We start from the raw sequence: 20,826 nt of genomic DNA, 5'->3' as shown, positions 1-20,826 counted from the left end.
AGCAATTTCAATAAATTTTGCCACGAACGAGGCTAAATATACATTACCATGCTAACAAATTTTTAATCTATTAGTTTAGTTCGTTTGGAGATCGACGGTTGTCCCAGAGACGATCTTCAGACGTTCTAATATTCATCTGAAGTAGACGCAGAGAACGTCAGTGGACGATCTAAACTCATTCAGACGAACTTAACTGAGCCAGATGTCGAACTTTCATGAACTTTTAAGTTCTAAGAGCAAACAAGAAACGCGAGACTTTTAAGCTGGCTCATGAAATTAGTGAGTTAAAACTCACTAAGTTTGGTTCGTCTCAGCCAAATAATCGTAATCGTAGTAATAGCCAACACAATATATAGTAATAGCCAACACAAACGCAAGGGTCTGGGCACGAGAAAAGCGTCAAACATGGCGGACTTGTTCTTGGTTGCAGACTATGGCGGACAGTTGGAATTGTAAAGTTGACCTTCCACTGAGGTTTTACTTTTTTTCTTCTATTCTGTAACAAAATCGTCTCTTTTATGGCTAGTGATCTAACACATCAAGGATGAGCAGTCCCATTAGTAAGTATGATTCGATGATTGTTATGGCGCACGCAGACCTGCCAACCCCTGATAGGAAAATCTTGAGACTCATAGAAAAAAAATTCCGGAAATTCTACAAGTAGAGAGATTCTATTTTTCCCGATCAGAATTAAACGAACCCTTTTCTGCTGGGGGAATTAACTGTTTGTTTAAATATTACCCTGCTTTAATAGTGGGGTCCTTCTTGCAAAAAAAGTTAGATGCCGATTTTTCTTGGATGACTCTAAATAGAGGACAGAGAATACTGAGGTCATCACAGGGGAATAACGCTCAGCAAAAAGTCGTTTCTTCCGGATAACCCAACTTCATGGCTAAAATGTTAGGCAGGGTCCCATCAATAAACCGGCACTAGCTAGCATTCCCCACGAAATTTCAACAAGGTAATTAAGGGGCACGATCCATTCAACCAAAATTTCCGGAAATTTCGGTCCAAAACTCAATCCAACCGGAAAAGTTTAAACAAAACTGGTCCAGCTTTTGAGGTGGTCCACTCTTCCCGGTCAGACCAGTCGGAATTTTGGTTGAATGGATTGCGCCCAACATTTCATTTCAGAATGACATTTCCCAAAAACCGTGAGATTGGAGTCTTGTCGTGAGACCGTGAGAAAAGTTGAAAATCGTGAGACTAACAGCAGAATTATGAGAGTTGGCAGGTCTTTGCACTGCACATGTACACATACTTCAGCTAATACTTGAGGAATGTTTGGTTAGGGATATACCGCTAGACTCTGGAACCCTTTATAACCTAGAGCTGTATACCAGACTTTCCTGATTTGTTCAAATTTTGCTATCCTAGACTAGAGTAAACTCTTAAAATCTCTCGATATCCTAGAGTCACTATTTGTTTAGAAATTACTGAAGTCAACGCTTTCTTTGCACTATTAAACTGACTCATTTTTTTTCATGTCAATTTCCGGTTTTCCCAGTCTAGACTAAAATTTCTCAACCAATTGATCAGTTTCCTGGAAAATGATACCGTAGACAATAATAATTCTAGACCGCACTCTCTGTCCCAGACTAAGTTGCTTGAAAACCACTATACTCTTTGTTGTGACACATACCTATACAGCTATTACGAGAAAGGTCGGAAAATTTCGCGTGACTAACCTGTTAGGTATTCTGGGTGGTTTTGAGTTTACTGTTCCTCATAGAAATTTGAAAGAATGGCACAAGAGGCCATAGACGTATGTATAGTGTTTCCGAGTGCTAAAGCAATGCATCAAAAGTATCGTTAACAGCTACAGTGTCAAGAACAGTGTATTGATCATATCCCATATTACCTTTCAGAATTGTCACGTGTACTTTTTTCTGACAACCTTTCTCGAAATAGCTGTATACTGTATCACGTTTAGGGTAGTACTTCCCCCAGCCAGGACTCAACCATCCTCCGCCCAAAGGCGCAGTTTCAAAAGTAATGTTAATTCAAGTACTTTTTATTAATTGAAACATAGCAAATCACTGTTGACTCATTCAAAAATGCATAAAATGGATAAATGCATTGTGACAATAGTCATGAAATATATAGATGAGCTATGTTTAATCAATTAGTATGTTGAAGAACTAAGAAGTTAAATCACTAAGTGGCTCTGGTCTAGTGTGTTTCAAGTTACGGGTGACTAGTCCATTGACCAAGACCCCAGTGGGGCTCCCATATGTATGGGTTGGCTGGGATGTTCATCACCTTACTTAACCGTGTTTTAAATTTCAGATTTTGGTCTCACTAAGGTTGGGGTGCCATTATTTTCTCATACAGGTATCCCCTGGGGGTGCATAAAAAAAACAAAAACAAAACAGACAAGCAAACAAACAAACTTTATCATACTTTGCAATAAAAAGCACCATGGCTCTATCCCAGGGGAGTATTCTGGATTTCACATGATTGGGATGATCGAAGGACTTTTTTTGAAGACAACGAATACATGGTTGTTAAAATAATTTCCGCAGTGTTTTGGACTGCAGTGTACTTTTTTTGACTTGTCAGGCACTCAAAGCATGGTTCAAGTTATCAAGGGTAAATTTACATGTATATAGAAATAATCTGAAGGGAAACAAAAATTACTTCAAGTAAGTGGGAGGATCGAGATGGAGTTACTGAGGGTAAAATTACAGTGGAACCTCAATTTAATGAAGTGCCAAGGGACTGGGGAAATTTGTTCGTTAAATTGAGGGCTTGTTATATTGAACTGCTCCATTTAACGAATTTTCGGGAAAACTATCAAAATGTTTGTTATATTGAGGTATAGTTAATAATTAATTTACAAAACCCAGCATTTCCGGATCTGAAAAATTACTGTAATAACATTTCAGTACCAAGCTTTAGTCACAGCTACGGCACTAGAAACTCAAGAACACGCCAACTGTTTAAAACTACTGTACAGTCACATAAGTTTTATCCTTGTTGGTATGTTTGGCATTCATCTTTTATCACATGCTGACATTTATTTGTTATATCCAGGTAAATATTTTACGTTTGCACTTGTGGATTGTGCTCATTATAACACGGATTTTGTTAACTCAAGGTTCATTAAATCGAGAGATAAGATTGCTTTAGGAAACTGCTTGATATCTCATACAAAACACCACATCATAAACATGGCAGTGACAGAGACAGAATCAGACAAGCCAATGGGCCCAGTATGAGTTAAAACAGAATTCACTAGCCTGATAGCAAAATCCACTAGCCCCGGGCTATCAGACACTACTCTCTTTGCACTCTGCAACTTGCCTCAGTGGTACAAATTTTTGATATATTTTTTTAGGTAATGCATTCTGGCTTTTCTTCGTGTCATTATTGTGGGGCTCCACAAATCCACTCATCAGAAAAGGAAGCAAGGGAATTGAGGAAATACACAGGTCAAGTCGTATCCAACAATTTTTTGCAGAAGTCATCTTCCTTGCATCTAACTGGAAGGTATTGTGAAGTTTTGTTCAAGAGTATGTGCTGTTGTTTGTCCTGGCCTGGCCAAGGGGCCCATGGTGCATAACAAGCCAGGGAATTTATTATTGGAAAACTTGATTCAGTTTATTTGTTGATTCAATAAACCACTGTGAAATTTAATAATATAATAAAAAATTAATACTCAAATTCAATAATTGAACATTGGGCACATTAATGCCAAGCTTTTACTGTATTTTTCTGGCATACCAGTTATCTTTTGAAGTCTGGTATACTCATAGTATGCCATGATGTGGGCCTGGCCACCAGGCAGTGTTCACTTAGCATACAGTGTGTGAAGCCAAAACTATCTTTATGTCTAAGAAAACTTTTGATTATAAAATAGCTTTGACATTTTTGTATGGAGAGCAAATCGTTTAAAACTGTCTATAGCTGTAGATATACAGTTTAAAATTAATTGATGACAACTTGCTCATTAATTTTTATTAATTTTTATGCTTGTGGATTAAAAGGGGCTGTAGGCTGTTTGCGCAGTATCAGCCACTTTACTTAGTTTCAGTTCTTGTTCATAAAATGCATCTCTTGTTATTTCTTATTTCTTTTTTAGTACATAGTTCCTTTCCTGTTGAACCAATGTGGGTCAGTTGTTTTCTACTTGACACTTGCATCAGTAGGTAAATAATTATGTTGAAACCCTTTTTCTCAGCCTTGATTAAAGATATTGTTACTTGTGGATGCAAAAATAATTCTTTTATTTGATGTCCTTACAGACCTGTCTATTGCTGTCCCCATTACCAATTCTTTGACTATGCTCATAACTACACTGGCAGGACAGGCTTTAGGAGAAGGAAGAATTAATGCAGGTAATTATAGTTCTGCTTAAGTCATTACATATACCAACCATGGGTGGGACGGGGTTGGGGCAAGGAGTATGGGTAATCTACATAAGCTATACATATGTGTTTGTGTGTGCATAAATCATTTTTGTAAAGGGTCCTGTTTTTGGAACAGATTTTTGTGGACAAGGTGTAGAAAATTGGGGAGTTAAACTATCTAAGTGGAAAGTGTAGATTGCAAGCAGTCTCTTATTTGTCTTTTGACTTTTGAGACACAGTAGATCAAGGGCATGTGTGAGGTGTGTGAGCAGTGATTGGCAAAGCCATGAGGACCAAGGGAAGAAGCGGCCTTCAGGAGTGAAGAAAAAAGTTTTCCTCTCTCTGTCCCAATCCCTTCTCCTGTTTAAGGATGACCACCACAGTCTAGTGGAAAATTATAGGTAGTTTTGAAGAAATAAGTCCACTACTTCAAACATAGGGTGGGCCTCTTTTGGCTTATATTGTAGAAATACTAAGTAAAATACAGCTGTATTTTATAGAACACCGACTCTCAAACATTGTAAAGGGTAGCACTGACTGACTTAAATTTATTGAGATTTATGGAAAATAATTATGTGTTTTGAATCACAATAGGGACATTTCTTGGGATGATCCTAGTGATAGCTGGTGTCACCATCTGTGTTGTGGATAAAACTCCATGAGCAAGCTCTCCGGTGGAAGGGCGCTGGCAAGCTACTCCATAAAACATTGATCAAGAAAGGAAAGAGGGAAGATCGAACCCTCTTCTGGCTGGGACACTGTCAAAAATGAAATGAATAAATGCCTTCAAACTGGCTGGTAAGCGACCACCAAATGATGGAACTTAAAGTGTTTGTTTAAGGATACTTTGTCAGTATTCACTTCATCAAGTTGGAGTTCTTAATGCCAAATGTCATCGACCGAAACGATTGGCTTTTGAGTACAATTCCTCGATTCTCATTTTGTTGTGGTGTATCATATATTAATAACGAAAGGCATGAACAAGGAATACTGTCGTCTTTGCTTGACATTCTTTCGGTTTTTTAAACCTTCTTCCATTCAAATTAAATATTTTGAAAGAACGCTACATACCACAATTCGGATTCCGAATCAGAGAAGTGTAAACAAGTGCACATGTAACCCTATCCCTTGAAGGCCAAACCAAGAAAAAATTCGCCTACCTGCAGGTGTTTCAAGGCGTCTGGGTTGGAAGTGCAGGCGGCTTGAGCTTATGGGAGAGACCACTTTGATACTACAGCATTCAAATGACACTTTCTTTTTATTAAAAATAAAAGCAATGGCATTTATTGAATCCGAGTTTAATGCATTCTATTGTTAACTTTTTGTTAGCTTTGACATTTGAGCGCCCAGCAGTATCGCGGTTTATAAAACAAAGTCACGGTAAAAAGTCAAAATATCAACAAACATCAAACGTATCTGCTTTCTGAAAAATTTTCCTCATACCAAATGCATAGAGAATAAGGGTGTCGATATAAGGGCGTAAAGGCTTTACGTTACGAATGTCCCGACTACCATAGTGACTGAAATAAACAGCTTAGAGAAAACGCCATATTTCTTTAATTCTCGGTACGTCAACTCTGTCAACGACTTGTCCATGTCCATAAAGGAACTTTTTCCTTAAGTCAGGCTTCAAGAGGCTGTAAAAGGTAAATAAAAGAAAGATGTTAGTTGATAACTCTATTTAAAGGATTGAACGCTTTCTTAAATCTCCTTTCGCCAAATGAGTCCGATAGCTACGAGTCCTGGTCCTCAGCGATAATTTTCCTACCTGTTAGAGTGGTTTTCGTTTGAGTGTCGTAAAACCAAAACCAAAGTAATTACTCTGGCCAATCACATAGGACACAGACAATACATTGAACCAATCAAAACTCGAAGTAATTACATGTGGCTGACGCAAAGCGCGGGAAAATGCATGCGAGCGCGTCACAACTGGCTTTGGTTTTACTTCTGATTGGATGAAAAGGTGGCGCGAATCTTTTAAGCCAATCGCATCGTGTAGAAAGTGCAAAACCAATTACTTTTCGACACTCAAATGAAAACCGCTCTATAACTTTGTTAGAATTTCATAAAATCATAAATTGGCCGTTTAAGAGAGTTTGCTTAAGACAATGCCACTGGCATACAGCGTCGCCACCAACAATTTTACTCTATATACACATGGGTTCGTACAGAGTCTTAAATTCTTGAAAAAGCCCTTGAAATTTTCCCAGCAATTTTCCAGACGTCTGGAAAATAGAGATCAAGTCTGGAGAAATGGTAAAAAGGCTTTAAGTATTTTTTCAAAGCTACAACAAGTGCTTCGTAAGTGATTTTTTTTTTTTCATTTTGGTCAAATCTTATTCAATCTCGCCCGTACGCTTGCAGTGCGTACATCGAGAGAAAAGCTTCGTTACTGCTTTGTTTAAGGTCTGTATTGATCACCTATTTGATAACCTCGAGTCTGGAAAAAGAAATGATTGTTTTGGGAAAAAAAGTCTGGAAAAAGTCTTGAATTTTGGATTAAACAATCTGCACGAACCCTGTAATTACAGTTTCTAAATGTCCGGGATTGTCGATTGAAACCGTTGAAACTAGCCTGTGAAAACAGCTGACATTTCGCGACGCCAACACTCAGTGGTTTCCCTGCAATATGAAGTCAGAGGAACAAGCGCAGAAATTCCATACTGATGACGTGCAACTACTCAGTTCTGGGTTATTGCGGTAGTGTTGTACCACGAGGGAAATTTGCTTAAACCAATCAGAACTACTTTAAATCTAGGCAGTAATTCTGATTGGTTGAAAATTTGCTTTAACCAATTAGAAGCACTATCCAGGTCTGGGTAGTTACACGTAATCTGACAGTATGGAATTTCCGCGCTCGTTCCCCAGACGTCATTTCGCTGGGAAACCACTGAGTGGTGACGTCGCGAAATGTCAGCTGTTTCCTAAGGCTATTGAAACGGCCCTAAAGGGTACTTTAAACTGAAACTTTACTGTCCGGATAGTTGAATGTCTAACCAATAAGTCTAAAGTCAACGATCAGAAACGCCTGCAAAAATGCTTGTGTATAGGGTATCCAAACTGTACCGAACTTTCAATCCAACGTGAACGCGCGGCGTAATCTGTCAGACTAACCTGAGTACAAGGAAGGAGCTACACAGGTTTTTATGCAGCCGTTAAAACAGCACATTTTAGAGCTGTGACAGGACTCGTCCGAGGTGCATTCATTCTTTTCTGTAGCAGGGCATGACAACTTCGGCGGTGAATACTTGCACGTGAGAGGTTTCCCTAAAGGACAGGGCAGAATTTGAGTACATGTTAATGCCGTTAGCGGACCTTTTTTTGTCTTTTTTGAGTCCGCGGATTGGTAGAAATTTAAAAGGATGTTTAGTGCTATGGTAACTATTAGTGATATTAATCAAGTTTTGTAATCACTACCACCATAAGGCCATGTACTCCCTCTCTCAGACGGATACAGCCGTTAGACTTAAACGAAGCAGTAGATGATCCAAGGGGGAGGGTCGCAGGGTCCAGAAACAAAACAAAACATTACCACCGAAGATCGAACACTTACTTTCATTTCCTGGCTTAAACTTACATTGAAACTTGAGCTGCCTGTTGACTTTGAACCAAGTTCAAATCAGGAGCTGAGGAAATCTAAACAAAATTATTCTATTTTCCAACACAAGAGACGAATGAAAACTGATGGACCGCGCGCGTCACCACTGCATGGGTCCTCCGCTGTGCGGTAATAGAAACTCATATGTAAGGTCGTGGAAGGATGAAAATTATTTGCTTGAACAATGCTTGTGTTAGACCTTCTTTAAGTTAACAACATCAAATTTCTCCTTGTAATATCTATGCTTTATAAAACAGACTGGTCATGAGAATTAAAGGCATGATCACAAAGGTGTATTGATACTTTAGCAAATTCTCCTCACTACTTCTACAAGAAACGTGTAGGGACAACAAAGGAGAATTTAAGTGAAGATATGACAGATATTAAGGTTCAAATAAGGGTTAAAACAAACAGTATTTCTGCACCGCGCCTCCTGTTAAGTGTCCGTCGTAGAGAGATTCTGCGCCGTTTAGAGTAAACTGCAAAACAGTCTGTTTAGTGTAGAGTAAGAGTAGCGTAAGAGCCTCAGTCTCGCTCTCCGTTTTCAGCCTCGCTCCAGACCTTTTTTTTGACTGTTCGTGCGTACTTCAATACGCAGAAATGCGGACTGTTTTGCAGTCTAAGTTTAGAGAGGCAAACAAATTAAATTATTGAAGAACAAAAGGATCAACTTTAAGTGCTCACAGAACGTTCGTGTGTTTAAGAATAAGATAAGTCAGTTATATAAAGAATACCAAACCGAGTGGCAGACCAAACGGTTGCCGGGTACTTTTACAGACATGCGCGGAACTCTGATACCTGAATCGAACTGCGGCCTTGCACAATTGCGTCATTGAAAACGAGGAATTTCTTCAATTTTAACAATTTTTGGGCTAAGTATTTCAAATTTTGATGGTTCATTGATTTATTAACTAATATTAACAAAGTCGTATTCGAAATGTAAACATTATACATTTTATCTTAACAATATACCAAGGAAAACATATGAAGAAAACGCCCACGCCGATTGTCAGTCTCGTACTCAGAGCCCGCTCTCCTTTAGGCCGAATCTTGGCGTTTGTAACTCTCATCATTCCCCCACCCTCCCCCCACCAAAAATTGGCAAAATTGCCGTTTTGTTTTATTAAAAAAGTTCGTGAAATCATCGCAAAACCAATCGCTTTCTAGCGAAATTTGCCCAGAAAATGTCCGCAAAATTTGCTTTTTTTAACGATCGTTTTTCGGCGAAATTTGTTCCGAACTTTTCCGCGAAATTCCCGCGAAATCGGCCGTTTTTTCTGTTAACTTAGTTAACTTGTGTTAGACTTTACCGCTGGCCACGTCGACCTTCTTACGTAAACTAACTGTGTATGTCACCTTACCACATGAATACAGGACTGTCAGTTTATAGCTGTCCGTACACAACTCTCCAATGGTCGTACTGCTTACTACAATGTCACATCGTCTGCGCCATCCACAAAGATTCTTTATCATGGATGTGACGTCCCCTGCACACTGAGGTTGGGTGACATTGTAAGGCAGGTTATGCCTGTTTTTGTTTCTAGGACAGGCATTTGAATCAAAGTTACTGTACACAGCCTTGAAAATGACCAGTACCGTTTTCTCGTCTTTACAATCGAGAACTAATGATTCTCCTTGGCAAGTCTCGATGGTTTGGACTTGTCCGAGGCCTTCAACTCTTACCGCTGAAATAAGAGCAATACAAGTGTAAGCGCGCTGGACACTTTTAAAGCCATCTTGCACACTGATCAATCTGTGCTGCGTATAACAATTTATCAGAGGTTGCTGAATCTTAAGGTGGCTCGCCCCAGTATTTTTGTAGGTACAGCTTCCATCTTTGAGTCTCTTATGCTTAAATAAATTGATCAGCATCTTTATTGTAAAAACATTATCACTCTTACACATTGACTTAACTTTATTATGATATTATTTTTTGGGCGATCGGAATAAATATCACGTGACAATGACGTCACAATAGTTTTAGCTCTAAATCAAATTCCTGCCCCTATCGGCATTTTCTATGGCAGGGTATAAAAAATGCATGAACTGAAGGCTGGACCTAATACAGACAAATTTGCTACTTTTTGGATGCTTCCGAAAAGATGTTATCACTCATTCGTTTGCAAATAACCCTTATACACTCTACAACCAGCTAAACGCAAGTAGACATGAAGCATGAAATGAAAACATGAGAATCAGTAAAACGCAATGCTGAGCTCTTTTTATAATTTATAAGGCTACTTTCACAAAAACAGCGATTGGACCAAAATTCGTTGTTAAATTTTCTTTAAAAAATTTCAGTGCTGTAATTGATCAGTGTACTATAAAATCCCCGAATTTCCTCTTTATTGTTTTCTCCCATTCTACAGCATTAACATATTTCGGAAAGATTTCAGCGAGCAACCAAGCGCGGTAAATTCTCGCGTGCTGCATGATGATTTTCTGGTTGCCTGCTATGTTTTGACGACAGGCCCTAAAACCAATCGAGATCCCTCATTTACATGAGGTAGTCATCTACAAGTAACAGCCAATTAAATCGTTTTCCACACATTCCGGGAAAATCATGTGGCCTTCATACACGATTAGCGAAGGTAAATCACAGACGCCCCTTCTCCGATTTTTACTGAGGGGAAGGCAGCTTGATACTCTTCACCTGGTCTCCGCTTAAGTCACGTGATCGCGTCGTCGGTAAATAACGTTACAATACGTTTGTTGTTACGTTAAGCTGTTAGGTGCGTATGCCTTTCACGCATCCCCTAATACTTATTAAATTAAAGCTGTTCTTAAATTAAAGAGCTGAAAAGTACCTCGGCAGGATTTGCCATCGCTATCAAGGAAATGTCCCGGGCGACAGCGACATATGTAGGAGCCTTTGGTGTTTCTACACATGTGATCACATCCATGAGTGCCTGTACTACATTCGTCAATATCTATAAAACATAAAGTTTTTCCCACTCAATTAAATCTCGATCCGATCAAGACCTGTTCTGTGTGGCCTTGAGAAAATTTACTGTCGTAATGATTATAAGAGACCAGAATGATAGACTGAAGTGATTGGGCTTAGGTAGGGCGCTGTGGTACCGAGATAGTTGCGGATCAAAGGGGAAGCCAGTGAGTGAGTGAAACTGAGTTTAGACACATTCTATAAATTTGATTTTGATTAATTACATGCGTCCTCCGACGCAGTATTTCTAAGCACGACTAACCGAAGCAGCATGCGGAAGTACATCAGATACATGAAGTTAGCGTCGCTTATCTAAGCGTTCTAAACACTTGCGTCTGCCATTGTAGCTTCAAGAAACGGAAAGGGAACAAAGAAGCGCGTTTCTGTGATTTATGGTTGAATGAACTTACCTTGACAAGCGGAATTAATCAGCTGGTGCCCAGGCGCGCACTGACAGACGTAGCTTCCAGGGGTGTTCAAACAGGTGGCCTCCCCGCAATCTGGCGCTCTGTAATCTTTACATTCATCAATATCTGCAAAGAGTAACAGCGAGGGCCGTCAGTGGGACTTTTCGCCCAAAACGTTGTCCAGTTTAACTGCTTTAAAAAACAATGCATCAATGGAAGGGTATAACTCAAACAAAATCTAAGTGCATCGCGTACCGGTACATGTCGATCCATTATGTCGATATCCTCTTGGACAGCGACAACTAAACCAGCCTCTGTAGTTCCAGCAGGTTCCCACTCCACATCTACCTGGCTTCTCCTTACACTCATCAATATCTTAAATAAACAGAGTAAAACAGTGTTAGTACAAGACCGTTTCCACCTTTCAAAGTCAGTGACACTAGCGGTGGGTGATACGTTGATAGCCATTTAAAAATCTATTAAATCTTTTGACATACCCCTCAATGCTATTTTTGACTCGTTTATTCTCCTTTCCCTGATTGGTTAACCTTCCAAAACGAACACTTTTTTCCCTCGGAGTGCTAAACGCCAACAGGAATTTTTCGCTCTCTGAACAGTTTCTGTTCGCCAGTTGGACCGATGTTTCCTCTCTCCCGCGCGCATCGCTTATCTCGCGCCCCATACTTTTTTCGCGCCAAACAGTCGCAGGCTAGGCCCTGGAGCTTACCTTGACATTTGCCATTTTGCTCTTTGTAACCACGCCAACACTCGCACCTAGTCTTCCCGTCGGGGAGGTCTTTACAAGTACTACTGGAGCTATACGGGCACTTAGAGTATCCCACGAAGTAGCAACTCTTTGCGCCTATAACAAAAATTCGGCGTATATTGAGGTTAAAGGTTTAATACATGTAGGCAGCCATAGACCTAGAGAAGATGTGCAGTGCCGAACAACGTAGTAAACATTGCAGGTAAGTACAAGCGTTCTCAGACACAGCTGCTGGACAAGTGTAGTTTCAGCCACGCGAGAATACCGTCTTGTTTGGCATGTGTTTGACTGTAGGATTTTGGCCGAAGGAGTTTGTAAGCACGAACACCCAAAGATCTCCCTAGATCCGCCACTGTTGACACCACTGCGACCCGTTTCTCGAAATTCCAATAATTAACGAGCCCGGAAAACTGTTGTTGTTGTTTACATTCGAGATCGAAGTTTCAGTAGTTTGGCAGTTAACATAAAACTATCAGAGTAACAAAACAAAATTGACTGGTTTGTTAGCTAATGTCCGAACTTTAATTCTTAAGATTTTTACTTGAACATTTGATTTTGGGCCTGAAAAGTTTCTGGAACTTTTGAGTAAAAGGGCCCCTGGGAACTGCCTGTCACTCCAGGAAGAATGGGAACAATCTTTCGGGGCAAGGATTTCTGTGGTCGTTTAGTCCACGATGTAAGCAATGATCGAACACTGTTTGTCACTGGATACCGTCCACCAATTATAATAAAAAATTGGCGAGTTACCCTCGCGATAGCGAAACTTTGGCGAGCGGAGTTTTCCCATTACCAAGTCCCCCCGCTCCCTCCCCAAAACTCCAATAGCACAAAAGAACAACATATCCCTCCCTCTCTACACAAAGGCATAAGTCTTTTTGATACTAACCTTGACAGGTTCGCCCATCATACTTCAGTTTATAGTCACTGGGACACGAACAAATCCGCTTTCCCTTAACCAAGTTACACAAATGGGAGCAGTCACCATTTTTCTCCAAGCAAGGATCGATATCTGCAATGAAAGTTTTTCTTTGATGTTTTTATGTACCATGAACTAAGCCGAGACAAATGGATGGTCATGTGGGAAAGAAGAGAATAGATAGCTGTATTTAAATCTTTCCATTGTAGGTGGATTGCTTCAAATAGATGTTTCTTTCCATCCTGCACGTCATGTTTTCTTAACACTGTTCGCAGCAAAGAACGCTTAGATACCACAACCATAGAATTAAGGGACAAACTGGAAATTACTTAGAACGTAGCTTTAAATAAGTGGCCCTAAAACTTTTCTTAGCGAAATGTTGAGTCCTGAGTCAGTCTTTGGCTCAACTTGCACTACGCATGGCTACATCATTTGCTTTGCGTTAGTTTGTTAGTAAATTTTGCAGACTTTCCTTCAATACTGATGTTGATATTTTTTGTCTATGGAAATGTTTCATCAGTAAGGACTCTGATGCTGTTTTTTGCACATGAAAGGGCAGAAATTCACGGTTCTTTTTAAGGAAGGTTTTCTGCAGGCTATTCACTGATAACAAGCTCCGAGCTTTGTGTAAAACCTCTTTGGTAGAGTCAATACATACGCTACGTTATTGACCAAACACGAGGCCGAAATGACTGAATATTGGCCAAGTTCTTTTTTGAATTTTTGTAGCCGAGAAGAAGTCGAGGTCAATAAAAACGCAAAAAAATTAAAGAACGAGGCCAATAGACCTCCAGCCACCTTGACCGATCAAGCTTAGGCAATAAAGGATTTATAATATAGCCAAAAAGGGAACTTTTTCTCGCGGGACCAAAGTGGGAAATCCCGAGCGGGCAAGATGGACCCGTCTTGCCCGCTTAGGTAGCCAATCAGAACACAGGATACCCTTCATCTTGCCCGCTCGCGGGTTCGCAGCCATAGTTATAATAGATACTGTTATCAAATGCAAGGTAAGCGATTTTATGTTTAAATTTTCATTTTGTGAAAGGTTTGGACCCAGGAGTCATTTCATAAGTCGGTTGAGTATGGTCGTCCGGGTGAACGTAGTCCTGAATAGGACTGTTGTTGTTGACAGTAACTGACGTTTCGACAACCTGTGCGGTAGTCATCTTCAGAGTCAAAGTGTATTGTAAAATTTTCATTTTCTTACCTTTAGCAACTGTTAAGAATTCTTTCGCAGCTGCAATTTTGCAGTATGTTATTAAGGAAAACAAAAACGAAAATCGTTTGGTTAAGGTATATTAAGTTCATGGTGTTAACCCTGTTGCTTTGGTGGGTCGAGATCCGCGAGGTTGTCATCATCACATGCTAACGCTGCCGCGGTATATTTTACTTCGTATATAATACTTAATATACCAACCATAAGCACGGTAGCTGATCTTGAAGCCTCTTTCAGCAAAAGAGGTATCACTGTGAAAAATCATTTTAACTTCTGTTCCATCTATCTTTAAACTGACTTGGCGAGAGGGTTCCTGTCCACACAAAGTCACGTGTTGCCTGTTGTATCCGACTTTAAATTCGATTTTAAGGAAATCAAACTTTTGGCAAGTTTGAGAATCCTCAAGCTGTAAGGAAAAGAGTCAAATTTTTAAATAGATTTCCAGTTACGTTATAGCAGTATTGATTCTTGTACCCTTATTCATTCGAACAAGCACCGCAACGCTTACGAAAATTTTCACGGGTCAAATGCGGCGCTTATTCAAGGGCGGCTCTTTGAGGGTGGCGTTTATTTGAAATTTGGACGCGACAAAGATTTTTTAAGTGCAGCATTATCATTTTTCCGTATTAAACTAACATAATTAATGTCTTTTGATCTTTATTATATCGTGGCCGCGGCGCTTATTAACTTTTTTGTCCATTAATGTGGCGCTTATTCGAGGCAGCGGCTTTGCTTATTCGAGTAAATACGGCATTTGAGTGGAAAAGACACATCCTGAGTTGCATATGGGTTGTTTGTCTCTTTGGCCTGTTCCAGATGTTTAAGATAGTGTTGGTGGCTAAAACGATAATGCTCAGATTTAATGATCACCTTCAATGCTATATTGTTTCGTTTGTTTCTTTACCATTGTCTTTGTTTTCTCTACCCGCGCTTTGCCTGACTTAAAGTTATCGTCCCCGTGAAGCCTGGGTTTCTATTCAGTGATAAAATCAAACAAGGTAAAGTCCACCCTCGTTTTCTGAGTCTCTGTTTTTTAAGTGAGGACAAAAGAGACCTTGGGAACAAGTTTAAGAAAGCTAGACATGCATTTTTACGGTAGCATGTCAAGCTACCACCTAGCATAACCCTTCGATTCAAGGGACGCAGCTGATAAAGTAATGTACAATAAAACGTCGTGGCTATTTGATGCAACCACCCCAAAAACCACGGAAAACAAGTCGAATAAACAATGTTTTTATGGCTGAATTCTTTTACGTTGTGGCCTAAAAGAAGAGACGTGGCTATAACACAGAGTTTTTCTAGGCCTCTTCATAACGGTAGCTTGTTTACAAAGTTCTCTGTTGTCTACTTACCATAAAGTCCTCGATGGTTAGGTTCAAATGTGTTTTTCCGGGAGAGATCTGCCAAGTACAGCTGATGTTATTTGGGTAGTCGTTTGGATAATTCGGAGTTGTGATTAAACCAGACGAGTTTGTTAGCACGCCACCACAGCTTGGATCTAACATAAAAGGTAAAAAAGAAAAACAGTCTATGTATGCCGTGGCTACCGCTTTATTTTATTGCAATTCATTTTAATACCCTGTGTAGGACAAGAGCCCTCATTTAATGACTCCGATTCATTTCGTTTCGCATACAGAGATGAACATTTTTTTTTTGAACTACGATCATGAAAATAGCCTTATTTAGAGAGCAATTTTGTTATCGCAAATATAGACGGCTCATTGCCAATCTTCTTGGCCTCCGACCAAAAAAAACCACCCTCTTTAAGACGCGTGCTAAACAGTGATACTGTATACCCTGTTTGAGGCCTCAAGAACTTGAAAACCATACCATTTTCAGCGGCACATACCCGTTTTCGCTAAACAAGGAAGTGTCTCTAGCTAGGGATAAGGTTTCAACCGGAGTCTAGACTAATCCAGTGATAGGGAGCATAAACCACCACCACCACGACGACGACAACGAGAACGGCAAAACAGCCTGATTGGTTTTATGAGCAAAACAACAGCTGTGCACACGCATTACGCTTCTTAGTACATTTCTTTGAGGTCCAGTGCACGATTACTTCGTTTATGGAGGACGTGAACATATAAAGACCACGAATTTTCTCCTCTCTTTTGTATGTTTAAACAAGGTCCTTCAAAATTCAACTCCACGAAAAGTCGCTTACATTTGACAAATTGAGCGGGTCCAAAAAGACGCGATAAGATTTAAAAGACAGTAAATTAAATTTTCTAGCGACGTTTTCATTGCCGTCTTTGTTAAAAAAAAAAATATGTGCGTGGGGAACGGCACCATCCTCCTCCCATCGCTATAAACCCCCAACACCCGTCCCCTCGTTACATATGAAACCAAAGATCCCGACGATCTCTATGAAAAATATTGGACTGTGACTTTAACTTTGACTGTTTTAACCAGGGGCTTTGTACTCCCGATCGAGAGAGAAATTTCCATATTCCAAACGTTTCCAAGAAGAGGGTGTAATTAACATTACCAACAACGTTTAGAAAGTAAAATTAATCCTTCTTAAACGGGGTTCAATAAGAACTGCCTTCCCACTTTTAATCTCATTACTAAAAGGTACTGCAGGGCTTATGCTCTTGTCTCGTATTAAACTGTTGATCTATTTACCCAGGGCGGAGGGCGGGGAGTGCTCGACCATGCAATATTTGGGTATAGGTGGACCGCCGAGAGTGCGACATCCTGACCCTGTTTAGGACAAAAAATTCCTAAAATACATACTCTACCTAGGACAACATCCTCCATTTTATTACCCTGATTAGGACGAGGGACAAAATGTACTCCCGTCTAGGTTTAAAGCCATTTGTTGGTAATTGCAATAGAGCAAATTCGCGTTATAGTCTTTTATTCTGTTTACCTGGAGTACAAGTAAATTTCATCTAGTAAATCAAATCAATCTTGCAGGTAAATACCCTGTTCATAATTAGGACAGACTCGAACGAAATTATAAACCCTGTTTAAGGACAGACTCGTGCAAAATTATATACCCTGTCTAGGACAGAGAGGTAAAAAATTAACCATACCCTGTCTAGCAGCACTGATCCCCGTATAGACCACATAAGGGAGTACACTCCCCGGGATCTGTTATAGAAGTCGCTACCAGGCAAAACCATGCATTGATGATGGAATAGACGTCAATTGAGAATGTAGTATCGAAGAATAACAAAGTGACTAAGCAAGTGGTACTGCTTAAATGAAATTACACCATGGAAATAATTCCAAATTGATTGTACAATGTTACCCCAATCATTATGTTACTTTCTTTACGTAGTAATTTATCAAATTCACTTATCATGATTTAAAGGTGACATGTCTCATGCAAGTATAGATTTAACTAACCCTTCTCCAATACTGTTAAGTAAAGCATGATGGCATTCAGCCATATTGCGAGCTGCGAATAATATTGATCCGCAAACGCTTCCCCTAACAACACTTCACGTTGAAATAAAAGGCATTTAAGATGTCTTGTTCTAACTACACTTACCAGCAACGGTCAAGGAGCATCCTAGAAAACACAGCAACAAAAAGGGACGAACAAGGTTGGCCATGGTGAAGCTCAGTATCGTACCACGGACTGCACGTACTCGTTCGAAAGGATGAAGTACTTCGTGTGTTTTAAACAAGAAATCCGTCAGGATGAAATGAATAGTCGCGAGATCACATTACCACTGCCCACGCGCCAATGTCATCTGACCCGCTGTCACAACACAGTGTGCCTTCAGCCCGGGGGGGGGGGGTACTCCCATACATTACCTATACGGGTATGTGCCGCCCAACGGGGTCGTGATTTTGAAGCTCCTGATTTAGAAAGGGGTATCCATTTCAGAGGCGTTTTCTAGAACGGGGTATAAAACGGATAAACGGATCACGACTTTATCTTCTGCTTAAAATTGTTGCTGATTATGAAGAAGCATTTATTTGATGTATAAGTCGAACAAATAAAGAAATATCTTTTTAAAAAGACAGGGCTATTTCAATTTACAAACTTTCTGGAACGGAGTATAAAAAATTGGCCCATTTCTAGAACGGGGTGTCAGTTTTAGGGCGAATTGTAGAACGGGAAATAAAAAATTGACCCATTTCTAGAACGGGGTATCAATTTTAGAGGAAATTTTTTTTAGAACGGGGTGCCAATTTGGAGTCCCGGGCGGCACATACCCACCGAAAAAATACCCAAGTGCCCCCCCGGGGCCTTCAGCCTGCAGGCCTGCAATGACACCAATTTTTAAAGGACAGTAATATCTTTATTTTAATTCTCAGATATACTATAAAGCTGGAAAAGAAAAAACATCATGAGTTTTTGTGTCTGTGAGTGGTGAAACGCAGGGATTTCGTGTCACCAAATTATACCCTTTACACTTACAGTAAGGGCGCATCTGGAAAGTACTGCTTACTGCGTGACGGAGTTATAATGACAGGGGTGACCCCTCGTTTCGGTCAGCGTCATGGGAAGGATTTCCGCGCGAAAATGACTGGCATTTTTCAGCTTTAAACGTTTTTTACAACAAAGAGCTTTGCTTACGCGGCGAAGCTTGTTGCGCAGGCTTATTTCGGACCAAGCTATTTAAAAGTGGTCTTGGCCTTGGCCTGGCTATTTTGGTATACTACTTTAAAGGCCAATCCGAAAAAACACAATGAAGCATAGTTTACCGTACAGGGGCACCCAACGAGAATATAGTTCAAAACCAGTTAAACATAGTATTGTTAAACGTAGATATAGGCATATTTTTATCCCCTAAAATTTTTTCATCTGATCGGATTTCCTAGCTGAAAGTCTAGTGATCCGAAAATTATAGGGATCAAAACTTACCTTTTCGAAAATTTAAGCCAGAAAAAAGAAGGCCCGAAAATTCTAGGTTACCTTTTTAGGATAAAAATCCGTCAAAAATGGGCAATTATAGCATTTTTTAGATGTTCTAAAATCCTAGGAGAGGAAGGCGAGCAAGAAATTTTACAACAAATGTTCCGAAAATTCTAGATCTCAAATTGTCTGTCGAACAGATATTTTCCGCAAATTGACGTTGGGTGCCCCTGACCGTAGTAAGGGATGGTCGTTCCAAGTAGCGGAAATACGTATACACGGACAATATTGATTTTTATCCCTAGTATATGGAGGCTGAATCCGCAAAGGGATAAGATAAAGGGAATCCTGTGCTCTTGGCTACCCGAGTGGGCGAGAGTGTAGCCTGCGAATACACCCGTTTCTCTCTCTCAATCTCTCTCTTTTTTTATCGACAGGCGGGTTACCTCACCTATCCGGAGCCCCCCACCTCCATGCAAGCTCAAGCACTAAGTCGAAAACGATATATGTTTCCTATAGTCCATGGTCCCCAGGGCGTTTCCCACTGGAATTAAGGGCGCCATTTAACATTTGAATGAGAAGGGTGTCAAAACAACTGGCTTTTAATGAACTAAGCGGTTAAATCACTTCGATTTCGTAAAGACATGTGTACTGCTAAATTATCACTTAAAATGCTATAATCGTAAAAATGCAAATTAATATTTATTCAGTAGAAACGGGCAGTTATTGCCCCCAAAAGGTTATGTTCCGCTGGTTAAAGGCGACTACAAATGCCATTCGTCACTCGCAACCAAAATCATCATAAAAAATTCTAACGGCTTACATTTAAACGAATAACTCTAATATACATAGCGTTTTATATCGTGGTTCCTTGTAGTTTATCATATACACACTGAGATTTACTCACTAAAAGCTATGTCAGACTCAAATGAGTTCTGGCCAATCAGAGGAGCGAATGGATGTCACATGTGAGAAATGAATGAATCCAGAGAGAAAGGGAAAAAAGTGCCTTGTACTGTATTTACGCACTCTTTTTTGTATCAGAAATCTCACTCGTTCGCTGCAATTCGTGATGCCGCACAAACTGGTATAACCTTTCGAGCTTTTTATTTATAGCGGTTCCCTCGCCTTTTCAGTCCTTAACACAACGTTTATAAACGACCCTATAATCCATGAGGTCAGCCCAGGGGTCATCCTTACTTAGTAAAGAATCTCTTGTACGATGCATGTCCTTGAAACTGATTGGTTCTTTGAATCATCGTCTTAAATTAAGAAGCTCTTGTACCAAGTCCTGGAAGCACGTTGAGTCTCGCGCTGTGTCGTATATTTTAAGGTAATGTAATTCACTGCTTGTCAAGGCGTCCTCCACGTAACAACGCAGACGCTTTCCACCATTTAACTGATTATCAAAATCAAACATTGAGTAGATTTTTTGGCCATGGCAGTGAAGGCCGGGTGTGATCCTGTTTTGACACATTTCGTTGCGTCTTTCTTGTACAATAACGTCTAAAAGAAGAGGAAAAAAGTTGATAATAGGGACCTTAAGCAAAGACGACGACAACAACAACAACAAAGTCAAAAAACAATTGGTTTTATGAGCGAAACAACTGCTCTGCACGTACATCACGCTCTAGATCTTTAGTACATTTCTTTGACGTCCACTGCACGACTGCGACGTGAAACCTCCCAATGCGATGTTTTATGGAGGTCGCGGACATACTATGACAAATTTTCCCTTCTCTATTTGAGCATGGATAAAGCCCTTAAGAATCAGTCAACTCCAGGAAAAATCTCCAACATTGGACGAA

At 40.0% G+C, this 20,826-nt stretch overlaps 2 protein-coding genes across 2 annotated transcripts; one reads left to right on the top strand and one right to left on the bottom strand.

Moving 5' to 3' along the window:
• The first annotated feature begins 417 nt into the window (after positions 1-417).
• Positions 418-5,459, top strand: LOC140951818 (transmembrane protein 234 homolog). The gene is made up of 5 exons (XM_073401172.1): positions 418-560; positions 3,341-3,492; positions 4,085-4,151; positions 4,248-4,340; positions 4,947-5,459. Exons 1-5 carry the CDS (start codon positions 545-547, stop codon positions 5,012-5,014), a joined length of 396 nt encoding a protein of 131 aa, XP_073257273.1. The 5' UTR covers positions 418-544; the 3' UTR covers positions 5,015-5,459.
• A 132-nt stretch (positions 5,460-5,591) lies between these two features.
• Positions 5,592-17,862, bottom strand: LOC140951816 (uncharacterized). The gene is made up of 11 exons (XM_073401171.1): positions 17,702-17,862; positions 15,552-15,697; positions 14,401-14,605; positions 12,954-13,076; positions 12,029-12,163; positions 11,557-11,676; positions 11,305-11,427; positions 10,758-10,880; positions 9,312-9,635; positions 7,467-7,619; positions 5,592-5,989 (listed from the first exon to the last, which is right to left on the bottom strand). The coding sequence occupies exons 1-11, from the start codon at positions 17,763-17,765 to the stop codon at positions 5,982-5,984; spliced, it is 1,524 nt and encodes a 507-aa protein (XP_073257272.1). The 5' UTR covers positions 17,766-17,862; the 3' UTR covers positions 5,592-5,981.
• Positions 17,863-20,826: the final 2,964 nt, after the last annotated feature.

The sequence above is a fragment of the Porites lutea genome, chromosome 11, assembly GCF_958299795.1.
Source record: "Porites lutea chromosome 11, jaPorLute2.1, whole genome shotgun sequence".
NCBI lineage: Eukaryota > Metazoa > Cnidaria > Anthozoa > Scleractinia > Poritidae > Porites > Porites lutea.
This window is presented reverse-complemented; position numbering and strand designations above follow the sequence as displayed.

Bases quoted from the DNA above. Each gene is read 5' to 3' on its own strand.
- LOC140951818 (XM_073401172.1), top strand. The intron at 3,493-4,084 runs GTATTGTGAAGT...TTTCTTTTTTAG, and splicing joins TCCTTGCATCTAACTGGAAG to TACATAGTTCCTTTCCTGTT. The intron at 4,341-4,946 runs GTAATTATAGTT...GAATCACAATAG, and splicing joins AGAAGGAAGAATTAATGCAG to GGACATTTCTTGGGATGATC.
- LOC140951816 (XM_073401171.1), bottom strand. From the start codon at position 17,765: ATGGCCAACCTTGTTCGTCCCTTTTTGTTGCTGTGTTTTCTAGGATGC. The intron at 9,636-10,757 runs GTACTTTTCAGC...CTCTTATTTCAG, and splicing joins CGATGGCAAATCCTGCCGAG to CGGTAAGAGTTGAAGGCCTC. The intron at 7,620-9,311 runs GTAAGGTGACAT...CCTGTCCTTTAG, and splicing joins GACAGTCCTGTATTCATGTG to GGAAACCTCTCACGTGCAAG.